This window comes from Schistocerca serialis, chromosome 5 (genome assembly GCF_023864345.2).
Source record: "Schistocerca serialis cubense isolate TAMUIC-IGC-003099 chromosome 5, iqSchSeri2.2, whole genome shotgun sequence".
NCBI classification, from domain to species: domain Eukaryota; kingdom Metazoa; phylum Arthropoda; class Insecta; order Orthoptera; family Acrididae; genus Schistocerca; species Schistocerca serialis.
Window position 1 is genome coordinate 579,026,248 of NC_064642.1, and position 13,476 is coordinate 579,039,723.

Below are 13,476 nucleotides of genomic sequence, written 5' to 3' on the forward strand. Positions count from 1 at the left end.
CTTTGGTGGATAACAAGTAGCTTGAGGGAAACAAATGCTTCTGTGTTTGCAGAAGGACACATTTGTTTATTGTCCTACAAATAGGAAAGCTTGTTTATTGTTTCACATGAATGAAACAGCTGAAATCAGCAGTATTTGTTATCCTTGATATATAAAAAGTATTAAATAATGGAGAGATATCAGCCATCCAGCCTATGCTTCAGTAGACAATGTGGCTCAAAAGAAGACAGTCCAAAAAAGAGCCACCAAATCATTGTAGATTATAAAGATTCAGGAGAAGAGTTTGAGAACTCTTTAACTTAAATAGTAAAAAAATTAAATAATAAACAAGATCATAACAGAAATCTGGAGAACTAAACAAATACCGTTTGAATGGCGATGACCACTCATCCATCCACTTCACAAGCAGGGGAACAAAACAGACCCAAATAATTATGGAAGAGTATCTCTCCTGCTTATCACCTACAAAGTTTGGTCAAAATTACTCTTAAAAAGATTTGTAAAACAGGCAGACCCAAAGATAGAAGATTTGTTGTAGAATCTTAGAAAATATTCTGAGCTCAAACATAATGAAGTATCTTGAACAGAATGACCTTCTCAATGCCAGTCAGCAAGGATTCCAAAAACATCTACCATGTGAAACCCAACTCACACTTTCCTCACAAGACATACTGAAAGCTTTGGATCAAGGCCATCAGGTAGATGCAGTATTTCTTGATTTCTAAAAAGAATTTGACTCAGTATCACACCTATGCTTATTATCAAAAGTATTATCATAGGGGCCATTGATTGAAATTTGTGATTGGACTGACTTTCTGGTAGGGCGTATACAGCATGTTATTTTGGATGGAGAGTCATTGTCAGATGTAGAAATAATTTCAAGAGTGCCCCAGGGCAGTGTGTTGGGACCCTTGCTGTGCATGTTGTATATCAATGATGTTGCAGACAATATTAATAGTAACATCAGGCTTTCTGCAGATGATGCAGTTGTCTATGATGAAGTACTGTCTGAAAGAAGCTGCATAAATATTCAGTCAGGTCTTGATAAGATTTCAGCATGGTGCAAAGATTGGCAACTTGCTTTAAATGTTCAGAAATGTAAAACTGTGCACTTCACAAAATGAAAAAAATGTAGTATCTTATGACTATAATACCAGGGTAAAGGAGGGTATAGACTTCAGTTTATTGGTAGAATATTTGGGAAGTGCAATCAGCGTACAAAGGAGATTGCTTAGAACAAGATGTTGGCCTGGTCGATAAGTAGCCAGGCACGGGGCCTGTTTCAGCATAGTCTTCAATTACTAGAAAGCCACATCGCATGACGCGGACCAGTGAAAAGGCACATTTTTATGTGACGGCTGAGCCACTGAAGCAGCAGACAGTAAACACTTGTGATAGTATGCTATTTTCCCCAAGAAGGCCTGCAGTTCCTTAACAGATGTAGGGCAAGGAAGGGCATCGATCGCAGCGACAATTTGCTGAAGCGGACGAATACCATCCCAAGAGAGTTGAAACCCCAAGTATGTGATAGATGCCTGAAAAAATTTTGATTTATGAAGATTACACTTACGACCGGCAGCCTGGAAGACATGAAAAAGTGTGCGGAGATTTTGAAGATGTTCGTTTGTGATGGAGCCAGTGACAACAATGTCGTCCTGGTAATTTATACACCCAGAGACAGTGAGCAATAATTGTTCCAAGAATCACTGAAAGAGAGCAGGGGCGCTGGCAGCCCCGAATGGCAATCGTTGGTATTGATAGAGGCCGAAAGGCGTGTTAAGGACCAGAAACTGCCAGGAAGCAGCATCGAGAGGAAGTTGATGATAAGCTTCTGGCAGGTCAAGTTTAGAAAAATACTGGCCTCCAGCACGTTTAGTGAACAATTCTTCAGGTCGAAGCATAGGGTAAGTGTCAATAAGGCATTGAGCATTTACAGTGGCTTTGAAATCGCCACAGAGACAAATATCACCATTTGGCTTAGCAACAACAATGACAGGAGAGGACCACTCACTGGAAGTGACAGGAAGCAAGGCCCCTGAAGCAGTGAGACGATCCAGCTCCCGTTTGACCTGATCACGAAGGGCCACAGGAATGGGCCGAGCCCAAAAAAACTTAGGCTGAGCAGTGGGTTTGAGCATGATATGAGCTTCAAAGTCGTTTGCACGGCCTAACCCAGGAGAAAAAAGGGATGAAAATGTCGTCAACAAGGAATCCAATTGAACATAAGGAATAGCATCAGAGACGATATTGACAGAGTCATCTATGGAGAACCCAAAAACGTGAAAGGCATTGAAACCAAAAAGATTCTCTGTGTTACTATGGTCGGCCACAAATATGGAAACAGTGAGAATGACAGATTTGTAAGATACCTCAGCATCAAATTGTCCCAAGAGAGAAATCTTCTGTTTATTGTAAGTCCATTATTGCCTAGTGACAGGTGACAGGATTGGAGAACCCAACTGAAGATACGTCTGAGAATTGATGATAGTGGCAGCAGAACCAGTATCCACCTGCATGCAAACATCTCAACCAAGTATTTGGACACTGAGGAATAACTTCCCTGAAAGGGAAGAAGTACAGTTGACAGACAACACAGAATCAGAATCAGCGTCATGTTCATGAACGTCATCTATGTGGTCAGGTTTGCAAACGGATGACACATGACCTTTTTTTTTTTTGCATTTGTGACACACGGCCCAACATTGTGGACAATCTTCTCATGAATGTTTTTTAAAACACTGCAGACATGAAGGAAGTTGCCAAGGGTTTTGTTGCAGTTTCTTAGAGGTTTGTTTGCAGTTAGGCCTATGCTGTGCTTGGGAACATACTGCGGCTACGTCGGCTGGCGGGGACACACCACACGCTTCGTCAACATCGCACAGAGGTTGTATTTCCCCGATGTCACCCCATGCCTCTATTTGTGCTCCAGCAGCATGGGAAATTTTGAAAGATCAAGCGATGGATACGACTTCATCTAGAGTCAGATTTGCCAACTGAAGGGCACGTTGTATAACTTACTTGTCGGGCGCCGATCGGATAATAGCATCCTGTACCATGGAATCGGCGTAGGATTCTTTGTGAACTTCAGTAACAAATTGACACTTTCTACTGAGGCTGTGAAGTTCAGCAGCCCAAGCGTGATAGGACTGATTCAGTTGTTTTTGACAACGATAAAAGGCAACACGAGAGGCTACCACATGCGTTTGCTTTTGAAAATAGAAGGACAGACGTGAGCACATTTCAGCAAAGGACAAAGATGCAGGATCTTTCAAAGGAACCAATTGTGACAACAACCAATACATTTGAGGTGAAATCCATGAAAGGAACAGAGACTTACTTGATTGTTCGTTCGTGACATGAAATGCCATGAAGTGCTGTTGAAGACGTTTTTCGTAATCGGACCAGTCTTCCGCTGTCTCGTCGTAAGGAGGAATAGTAGGTAGGGACAACGACGAGAGATGCCCCGCATTTGATGCCACAACGAAATCATGAATCGCATTTGTGAGAAGCATTTGCTGTTCTATGAGACCTTGCAATAGTTGCTCTAAAGTAGCCATGGAAACACGTGGGTCAACGATGGAAAAGAAAAATCCCATCCTTGTCGTCAATTGTTATAACTTCAAGTTGAACAAATATATTTCAAGGAAGACACAATACATGAAAGTCACAGATCAAGAAAACAGAGTAAGATGTGTGAACACTATAACAGTCAAATCATAACTGAGTCCAAGTCTAGCGGCCACTGGCTATTTTTTACACATCAATAATCCCTTGCTGAGCCCACTCTTCATTTCGTCCTTGGGAATGTCAACCGGATCTCTACATGACACAATACCTTTGCTAAAGTTCAGGGTGTTATGGAGCTTCATTTCTGTGGCATATTCCCCAAGGCACTTAGCTTTCTGGAAGTCAGTAACTAATTGGGTACTAGCAGTTTCAACCAGCAGTGCCATTATGCAATTAGTTGACTGATTTCAGTGTACCTGGGATGCCCTCTAAACCTTTTTGAATGTAAAAAATTGAAACCTTGTTATAGCTGCCCTCTTTTTGCTTCACAGTCAAAAACACCTTCTGACTGGCAGCATGCAATCCATTACTATTCAATGACAAATTCTGTGTAACCCCTGAATCCAGAGGACTGGCTACACAAGCCCTCATATTTGATTTGGTGTTAGTACCTACCAGTGGCCCACCCTTTCTGATGGAAGGAGAAGGAGATTATTTTGAAGGCTCCATTTTGGTCCCACAAGCAGCTGGGGTAAATAAAAAGTCCACTTAGACAGAGCCCTGCATACCTAGGTAAGCCTTACACAGCTGAGGTGCAGCAGGATCCCAAGAGACTGCCTGCTAATGACTGTTCCACCTCAAGAGTCAAGAATCTTATCAACATAAAGCACATCTTGAAATTGAGGGTTTTGTTTATAGAGATTTTTAACATCCTTGGTATGTTAACACAAGAACAATGTCATCTGAGTATTAATGCATAACTATATGCATTGATGCTTTTCATACAGAGCCAGAATGTGGTAGAAACATTTTACAATATAATTTATATAAATAGTATTTTAGCAACTGTAAATTGTTGCAGCTATTATTTGAGAGTGGCATAATACCCAAAAATTATAATTGTATGCAATTAAATTTAATAATAAACTAAGCAGAATGCATTATCGTTTCAAAAAAGTGATTCTTTCTTTGCATATGTTCTAATAGAGAGAATGTTGCTGAAAAAGCAATGTCTAATAATAATTTTAAAAAAACAGTTGAAAAAATCAGATGTTTGTGAAGAGAAACCTTTGTGGCAGTATGGCATTCCACATTGAAATGTCTTGATGTGGTTGACACTAATACTTTTCTAAGCCTTTATAATGCATGAAATTTCGATGATGAAATTGAGATGACAAATGCATGTGCAACTGTTCAACAAGAGTAAGAGTTAGTAAATAAAAATTGGATTTTGTAGCTTGTATCATATCATACAAAATTCATCATGTTTTTTTGACACATCACACAAAAAAATATTTCCTGCATTTCAGACGTTGTTCCAGATGATTTAATTGAAACATCTATTCCAACTTGTAGAATACTAAATATCTAACAAGGAGCTCAGAAAACTTTCACACAAGTATAAAGAATGTGTTCTTTATCTGGTTATTCTATATCTACATCTACATCTGTACCCTGCAAACCACTGAGAGTTGCATGACAGAGGGTACATACATTCCATTGTACCACTTATTATGGTTTCTCCCTATTCCATTCACATATGAGGCACATGAAGAATGATTATTTTAATGCCTCTGCACATGCAGTGATTATTCTAATCTTATCTTTATGATCCCTATGTGTGTGATATGTAGGGGATTGTAGTATACTCCTAGAGTCATCATGTACAGCTGGTTCTCGAAACTTTGTAAATAGTCTTTCTCGGGATAGTCTTTCAGTTCAGATTCTTCAGTATCTCTGGGACACTCTGCTACAGATCAAATAAACCTGTGACCATTTGTGCTGTCCTTCTGTATATAAATTTAATATCCTCTGATAGACCTAACAGATATGGTTCCACACACTGGAGCAATATTCTAGAACCAGTTGCGAAGAGATTTGTAAGCAATCACCTTTATAGGCTGATTGCACTTCCCAAATATTTTACCAATAAACTGTAGTCAACCACCTACATTATCCATGATTGAACCTATGTGATCATTCCATTTCAAAAGTGTTACAACCAGGTATTTGTATCAGTTGGGCAATTCCAACAGTGTCTCATTGATATTATAGTCATAAGCTACTACATGTTTTTCATTTTTTGATGTGCACAGTTTTACATTTCTGAACACTTAAAGCAAGTTGACAATCTTTGTACCACGCTGAATGTTATCGAAATCTGAATGAATATTTATGCAGCTTCTTTCAGAAAGTAGTTCAGCATAAATAACTGTACCATCTGCAGAAACTCTGAGGTTACTATAAATATTGTCTGCAGTGTGATTATTATATACAACATGCGTAGCAAGAGTATCAACACACTTCCCTGGGGCACACCTGAAGTTATTTCTAAATCCGACAATGACTCTCTATCCAAGATAACATGCTGCATTGCATGCTACCAAAAAGTCCACAGTCCCGTTGCAAATTTCACTTGATACCCCTTATGATCAAACTGTTGAAAATAAACATAAATGTGGTACTGAGTCAAATGCTTTTTGGAACTCAAGAAGTACTGCATATACCTGATTGCCTTGATTCAAAGCTTTCAGTATGCCATGTGAGAAAAGTGTGGGTTGGGTTTCACATGATCAATGTTTTCAAAATCCATGCTGGTTGGCATCAAGGAGGTTATTCTGTTCAAGACATTTCATTACATCTGAGCTCAGAATATGTTCTAGGAGTCTGCAACAAATTGAAGTCAAGAATATTGGAAGGTAGTTTTGTGGATCAGTTCTACTACCCTTCTTGTTGATGGTTGTGGCCTGTGCCTTTTTCCAAGAAATAGGCATGGTACTTTTGTTTGAGGGATCTACAATAGAACATAGTTAGAAGAGGGGCTAACTCAGCCACAAATTCAGTATAGAATCTGACACGGATTCCATCAGGGCCTGGAGCTTCATTCAGTTTTAACAATTTCAGCTGTTTCTCAGCACCAGTGGCATTAATACTTATTTCACTCATCTTTTCGGTGGTAGAAGGATTAAATTGGGGCATTTCTCCTGGGTTTTCCTTTGTAAAGCAATGTTTGAAAATTAAGTTAAGCATTTCATCTTTTGTTTTGTTATCCTCAATTTCAGTTCCTGTCTCATTCCCTAGGGACTGGACACTAACTTTGGTGTCAATAACAGCCTTTAAATATGACCAGAGTTTCTTTGGGTCCTGTGAAAACTCATTTGACAATATTCTGTTATGGTAATCATTGAAGGCATCATGCCTTGCTCTCTTGACGGCCAAATGTGTTTCATTCAGCATCACTCTGTCTATTGCCCTACATTTTGTTTTACATCTATTATGCAGTAGTCTCTGTTTCTTTAGAAGTCTCTTTACTGTGACTGTATACAGTGGAGGTTCCCTCCATTATGGATTGTTCTACTGGGTACATATCTATTCAGTATGTGATCAACTATTCTTTTAAACTTCAGCCATAGTTCCTCTACATGCTCCTCCCCTGTGCTGAAAGTCTCAAGTTCCTCATTGAGATATGATACTATTGGTTTTTTTATCCAGTTGACTGAACATATATATCTTGTACTTTAGTAATCATTGTCACCACAACTGCGTCATGGCCACTGATACCAGTTTCGATGTGGACATTCTCAAAGAGGCCAGGTCTATTTTTTCCCATTGTATCCGATATCTTTCCATCATGAGTGGTTTACTAACTATCTGTTCTATGAAGCTTTTAGAGAAGGTATTTAGTAAAGTTTCATAGGGTGTCTTATCATGCTCACCACTAACAAAACTGTAACTTTCCCAATTAATTGTTGGATGCTTAAAGTCTCCATTGAGGGTTGCAATATGATAGGAGAACTGAGTTTTTCTCTAAAGTTTTCATTTACATCAGAAGATGAGTCTGGTGGATGATAGAAGGATACAGTTATCATTTTATACTGAGTCTTGCCCAAACAATCTCATACGCAGCTTCAATTTCCATCTTGATGGATTTGATTTTCTTGTGTCCTGCAACAAACACACCACCTCCATTTTCCATTTGCCTAGCCTTTCAATATACACTTAAATTCCTTAAGTTCTCCCCAAAAATCTCACTGCTGTCAATTTTGGGTTTCAGTTAGCTTTCTGTACCAAGTATTAAATGAGCTCCACTGCCTTTCATTAGTGCATCGAACTCCAGCACTTTGTTGCAAATACTTTGGCAGTTTACCTTTAGGATTTTAATACTTTTGCCTGTGGGAGGCATTTCTTTTGATCTTACACAGATACTTCTGGTTTTCCTACAGCTATTGTTATCTGGATTGGATGGAGAGCCACCGAATCTAAAAACCCTTGTGTGCACACCTCACACTATCAGCAAACTGAGCAGCAGCTTCTCATATGTAGTGCACATCTGACCTATTTAGGGGGACCCTAAAGTTCTCAACTCTATGCCACAAGTCCAGGAAGTCGCAGCCTATCTTGTCTCAGAACCTTTGAAGTCTCTGATGGAGTCACTGCACTCGACTCAGAACCAGACCCATTATACACCATATTCATTCTTGGCACCACATTTTACAGCACTATTTGGTATGAATCTTATTTCATGAGTTACAGCTGCTCATGGTGACAAATTTATTTAATCTTATTGTATTAATTCATATTTTTTCCTCTCGTACTCTTGCACAATACTGTAAGACATGCCAATAATATAGGAAACAATGATAGTATTACCAACAGCAGGCACTGTGGAAATATGGAACAATCTGAAGTTGTTATAGCATGAATAAAGTAAGTTAATCATGAAGGAATTTAGGAGTACCTAATGAACATTGTTATTTATGTGCTACTGTTAAATTTCAATGGTTTTAGGAAAGGTTAATAGGAATAAACTAACAGCTTTAAATTGGTAAATATCACAAATACTTCTTGCAGTCTCAAAGTATTTTTTTATGCCAGATTTGGAAGAAAACCTGAAGAAAGTCAGTGATGCTAGACTGAAAGTGATTGCCACTGATGGTGTATTTTCAATGGATGGCAATGTTGCTCCTTTGCCAGATATATGCAAACTGGCACAGAAGTATGGGGCTCTCACATTTGTGGATGAGTGTCATGCAACAGGATTTTTTGGGAAAACAGGAAGGTATAGTGTAATATATTTACTACATTTTAAACTGTACTGTCTTGTATTAACATTAATGGTAATTATCTTTTTTGTCTACTTCTAAAAATGCAAAGCTTCAATAGAAAAGCTTTTTGATCATAGTATCATTTTGTTGTTTCCACTTTAGCTTATTTTCCATGTGAACAATGACAACTTTTATACACTGGATTTCTCTTAGTGTGTGACTATTAATGTCTACTTATGGCTCGTGAAGATCCTTGATATTTTTTTTAGGATTCCATAATATGTATTAAATGGTTTGTCATTGGATTGGTTATAGTCCTGTTCCTTTAACATTTTGGTTTAGTTAACTGAGTTGGGCCCTGTTTAATACACTAGTGTTAATACCTAGCATTGAAGGTGGTTCAGCGAACACTCTGCTGGACACTTAATTGTATACTACAGGGTAATCATTTATCAAGATCATGAATAATAACACTTCAAATAACAACTTGTAAGTTTTGTTTTTCTGGTGTAGTCTATTAATATGCTCCTGTGCATTCTATAAGGAAAAAAGATGAGATTAACACCCTCATTTAAAAAAGTGTGATGTTATTCTAACACAAACCACTTAAAAAATACTGGGTTCACATAAGTAACCATTCCAGTCTTATTTTAAATTATGTCGCAGTTGGTAGCATATTTGTTAGGAAAAAGAATTAAGTGATTGCAAGAAGTGAAGGAGTTGTTCTTCATCATGAATTCAGAACAGAAAGCTATCATCAATAAATATGTACCACACCAGAGGTCCTAGTTTCAGGCTGTTGAGGAACATCTCTTCCATTTGACCCATGGAAAGGATGACACAGACATAACTAAACTTGTTTGTTCATAGGTTTGGCCCTCTAAAGTGAAGCAGTTATGGGAAGAATGAAGTTGACTAGTGTGACAATTATAATTTTTTTGGGAGACTTTCAATTGGGCTTTGGGAAAGGTTTATACTTTTTGATGTCCATGCTGGAAGCATTTGGGATTTTACTTCTCTCAAGTAAGTTCTGGTCAGGTATTTTTTTCCCTTCTAATTCTAAAGATATCCACAAACCAGATCGAAGTGAATTTTTTGCTTGGAACCCTTGGAATTTGAGAAATGTTTGCCTAGTGTTCAAATGAAGGTTCTAGTTTTTGTTATAATGCTATTTAACAAATTACAGACAGATATAAATGAAGAAACTGAGAATTTTTAGAGTTCTAAGGGAAAAGTAAAAGAAATATTATCACACACTTCTTTTGTAAGTGATCACACTGTCTAGACCCAAGAATTGCAGTTTACTATTAGCTGTGTAATAGGTAACAATGTCAACTGTAAGCTGGTCTTTATTTTCATGACATGTAGGAAACTGGTGTTATGAGTTTAGTCACATAAACATTAAGCAAGCAGTAGTTGCTGTTACCTAGTGTAGCAGAGTAAGTACTAACTTCTTTCCCTGTTAGTTTTACTCTGTTCTATGAAGCCTGGGTAAGCACAAAGTGTATAAAACAGATTGGTGATGATTAATTGTTAATATAGTATTTATCTGCAATATTTGTTTCTTCTAATAGTCAATCTGTTCCTGGCCTCTTTCCTCTTCATGAAGGATCTCCTTCATAAATAAAAGGATGAAAGATCCACTTCTGAAAAGATCTAATAGTCAGTCCATTCCTGGCCTCTTACCTCTTTGTGAAGGATCTTCTTCAAGTTGGGTTATACAAAACACAAATAAATAAATGAAAGGACAAAAGGTCCACTTCTGAAAAGACCTACAGAAGCAGTTGGAGTACCACAAGCAGCAACATTCAGCTGATGTGTAAACTCATTTATAAGCAACCTTCTTCCTTCATTGATGAGTCTCTCATGACTGTTCTTATGGAATGATACGGTTGATTAAATCTGTTTGTTTCTGCCTAAGAATTAGTGATACAGCAGAAGTGTCTTGCAGGACTATAACTCGCAGTTGTGGTTACAAGAATTTTGTGCAAGTGGAAGTTATGAGTGTGAAAACATAAGACAGAGGTAAACAGAAGTGATTTTTAGGAGTCTCTAAAATAGTGGGTAATATTTTAGTTTGTAAACACCATGATGATGGCAAGGTGAGTCTTGAATATGTAAAGTTACTGACCTTGTTATGCTGTGCTGTTCTTCAGTAATGCTGAAATTTTGAAGTCTCATTATCTGAAACTGGTTGGAGTTGTAACTCAATAGTTTAACAATGGACATGCCACTTGTGATTTAAAATTGAGATTATTTCACATTTATTAGTGCAAACATCCATAATGATAATGGTCAGCTTCTTCTATCAACTATTTTTATAGTTCAAATGAACCAAGTTATCAACGACACTGGATGAACTCTAAACAGTGGTAGATTCATTAGTACACATTCCTACAGTGAAGTCATCGCTCTTGTCTCTACAAATGATAGATTTTCACAAAATGCCATCTGAAAGAAAACTGAGTCATAAGCAGCTCTCAGAGTGAGCCACTGGAGCTTTACTGACACATTAACACATAGAAGTTATATGGACATTTATAGCCGGACTATTGAAATAAGTTTTGAGAATATTTACCTTTACTGATTGTAACATAAAGGTCTCCACATATTAGTGATCTTGAGATTAAAATGTTTATTGACGAGTGCAAACCATCAATTTTTACACTGAGACACTAACATAAAGATTGCTAATAGTGGACTCTGACACAGAGGTTTTAGGAGGATTATTGTTAGGTGCAGACTGCCAGACTTATTACCCAGTTGTTGTACTTACAGACAAGTGCATCAAATTTAGTGAAATCTGTAAAAACATAGTTCTATAAAAGGAATAATGTCAAAATTAGTGGCAATGACATTACAGAAAACAAAGTAATAATTTCTTTTATCCATGTGATAGATAAGTGGACAATTAACATAGTGATTATACAATTTTATTCATACCTTGTGCAGTACTGCAGGGATTTATTGAGCTTCATGTAATTTTTCAGGTTTGTAATTCTTTCAATTTGCTTAATTTTTTAAATTAACACATTATTTTCATAACCAAAGGTATTTTATAGTTCAGAAAAATGAGGGAAACAAAATTATAACATCAGTTCTCAGAATTAAACACGCCTAGAGGTCCAATTAACAAAAATATTTTGTGTTTGTCAGAAACTTAATTATGAATAACTTTTTAACAAATGAGTTTTCATACAAAGAAGAATGTTTACTGAAAGAGTGAAATCAGGGCTTTCAAATAAGCTATGTCCTTTTGAAAGCAAATAATTATTAGCTCATAATATTTTTCTGAGCACTGATTTCTGAACATGTTAAGTTAAAGATTTCTTTTAAAAGAATATTTTTACTGAAAAACTAATTATACTAGTGGCATTAGCAGAATTCAAAGAAACTCATGAATAATGAACTTTACTGAAATATCAGCTAGACTCTTCTTAGGTCTTCAACCATCAGGTTGGTTAGCCACAGCTCACCATGCTTTTCTGTCTTCTGTGTGCCTCATGTGTGTGGTACAGGTGATGTAGCTGGTATCTCCATGATATCATTGAATTATTCCTCTTTCTTGTGTTCTGCCCTTCAGTAATACTTTTAATGACACCATCATACCTCAGCAGATGGCTGACCCTTGTGTTCCCTCTGTATTGGATGAGCTTCAAGACACATGGGATCTCTTTGTCCACTCTGTGGAGCACCTCTTCATTTGATATCTTGTGTACCCTAGCATTCTGTGTCAGCAGCACATCTTGGAAGCTATTATTCTGAATTTCTCTGCTTCTCCAAGCATCCATGTTCCACTTTAATGCACCAACACACTCCAAATGAACATCTTTATGAGGTTTATCCTGAGATGTTTGTCTATGCAGCTGGACATATAAAGGTTTCTTCTCTTGTTAAAAGCAGATATTTCCTGGTGGATTTGGCTAATAATATCCTTCTTCAACCATCCATCTGACATATATTGTCCAGTCACATTAATGTGACTAACTGTCCAAAGCCTGATTAACCATCTTTGGCAGCATGAGGCATGCTGCAAGAGAGTCAGTAAGGTTCTGGAAGGTATTGACTGGAATGTGGAGTGCCATGAAAAGTTGTATTACATTTCTCAGATGAGCATCCATGGTAAGAACAGCCTGATTGAAGAGTTCTCACACATTCTTGTTTGGGTCTAAATCTGGGGAGTATGGTGGCTAGGGGAGTACAGTAACCTTCTCCTAGTACTCTTCAAACCATGCACATACACTGCAGGCTGTGTGATGTATTACGCTGCCCTGCTGGTAGTTGCAAGTGTGCCAAGGAGAAAAAACTGCATGGAGGGGTGGAAATGGTCCCCAAGATAGATGTATTGATCCACTGTGCTTTCCAGAATGATGAGATCACCCATCAATCTCATGAAAGCAAATTTCCAGACAATAAAACTCCTTCCTCTGTGTCATTAAAGCCAACACCCATGCGTCCAGTGGAGCATAACGTGCTTCATCGGAAAAGGCCGCCTGTCGCCACTCTTTGAATATCTGGTTACGATATGCAAATTTCAGCCTTCATCCCCAATGAACAGTAGCCACTAAAGGGGCATAAACCAGGCATATGCTGTGAAGGGCCACATGTAGCAATGCTCACTGAATGGTCATTGAGGAGACACTGTTGGTAGCTGCTTGGTTCATCTAGGCAGTCAGTTGCTCAGCAGTTGCACATCTATTTGCCC

The 13,476-nt window shown here is 37.9% G+C and overlaps 1 protein-coding gene across 2 annotated transcripts in view; it reads left to right on the forward strand.

Moving 5' to 3' along the window:
• The window catches only part of LOC126482381 (2-amino-3-ketobutyrate coenzyme A ligase, mitochondrial), a 54,291-nt gene that overhangs the window by 26,359 nt on the left and 14,456 nt on the right, over window positions 1-13,476 (forward strand). For both annotated transcript variants that reach the window (XM_050106481.1, XM_050106482.1), the window contains one exon: window positions 8,602-8,785. In XM_050106481.1, the coding sequence (XP_049962438.1) occupies window positions 8,602-8,785 (184 nt within the window). The remainder of the gene's footprint in view (window positions 1-8,601; window positions 8,786-13,476) is intronic.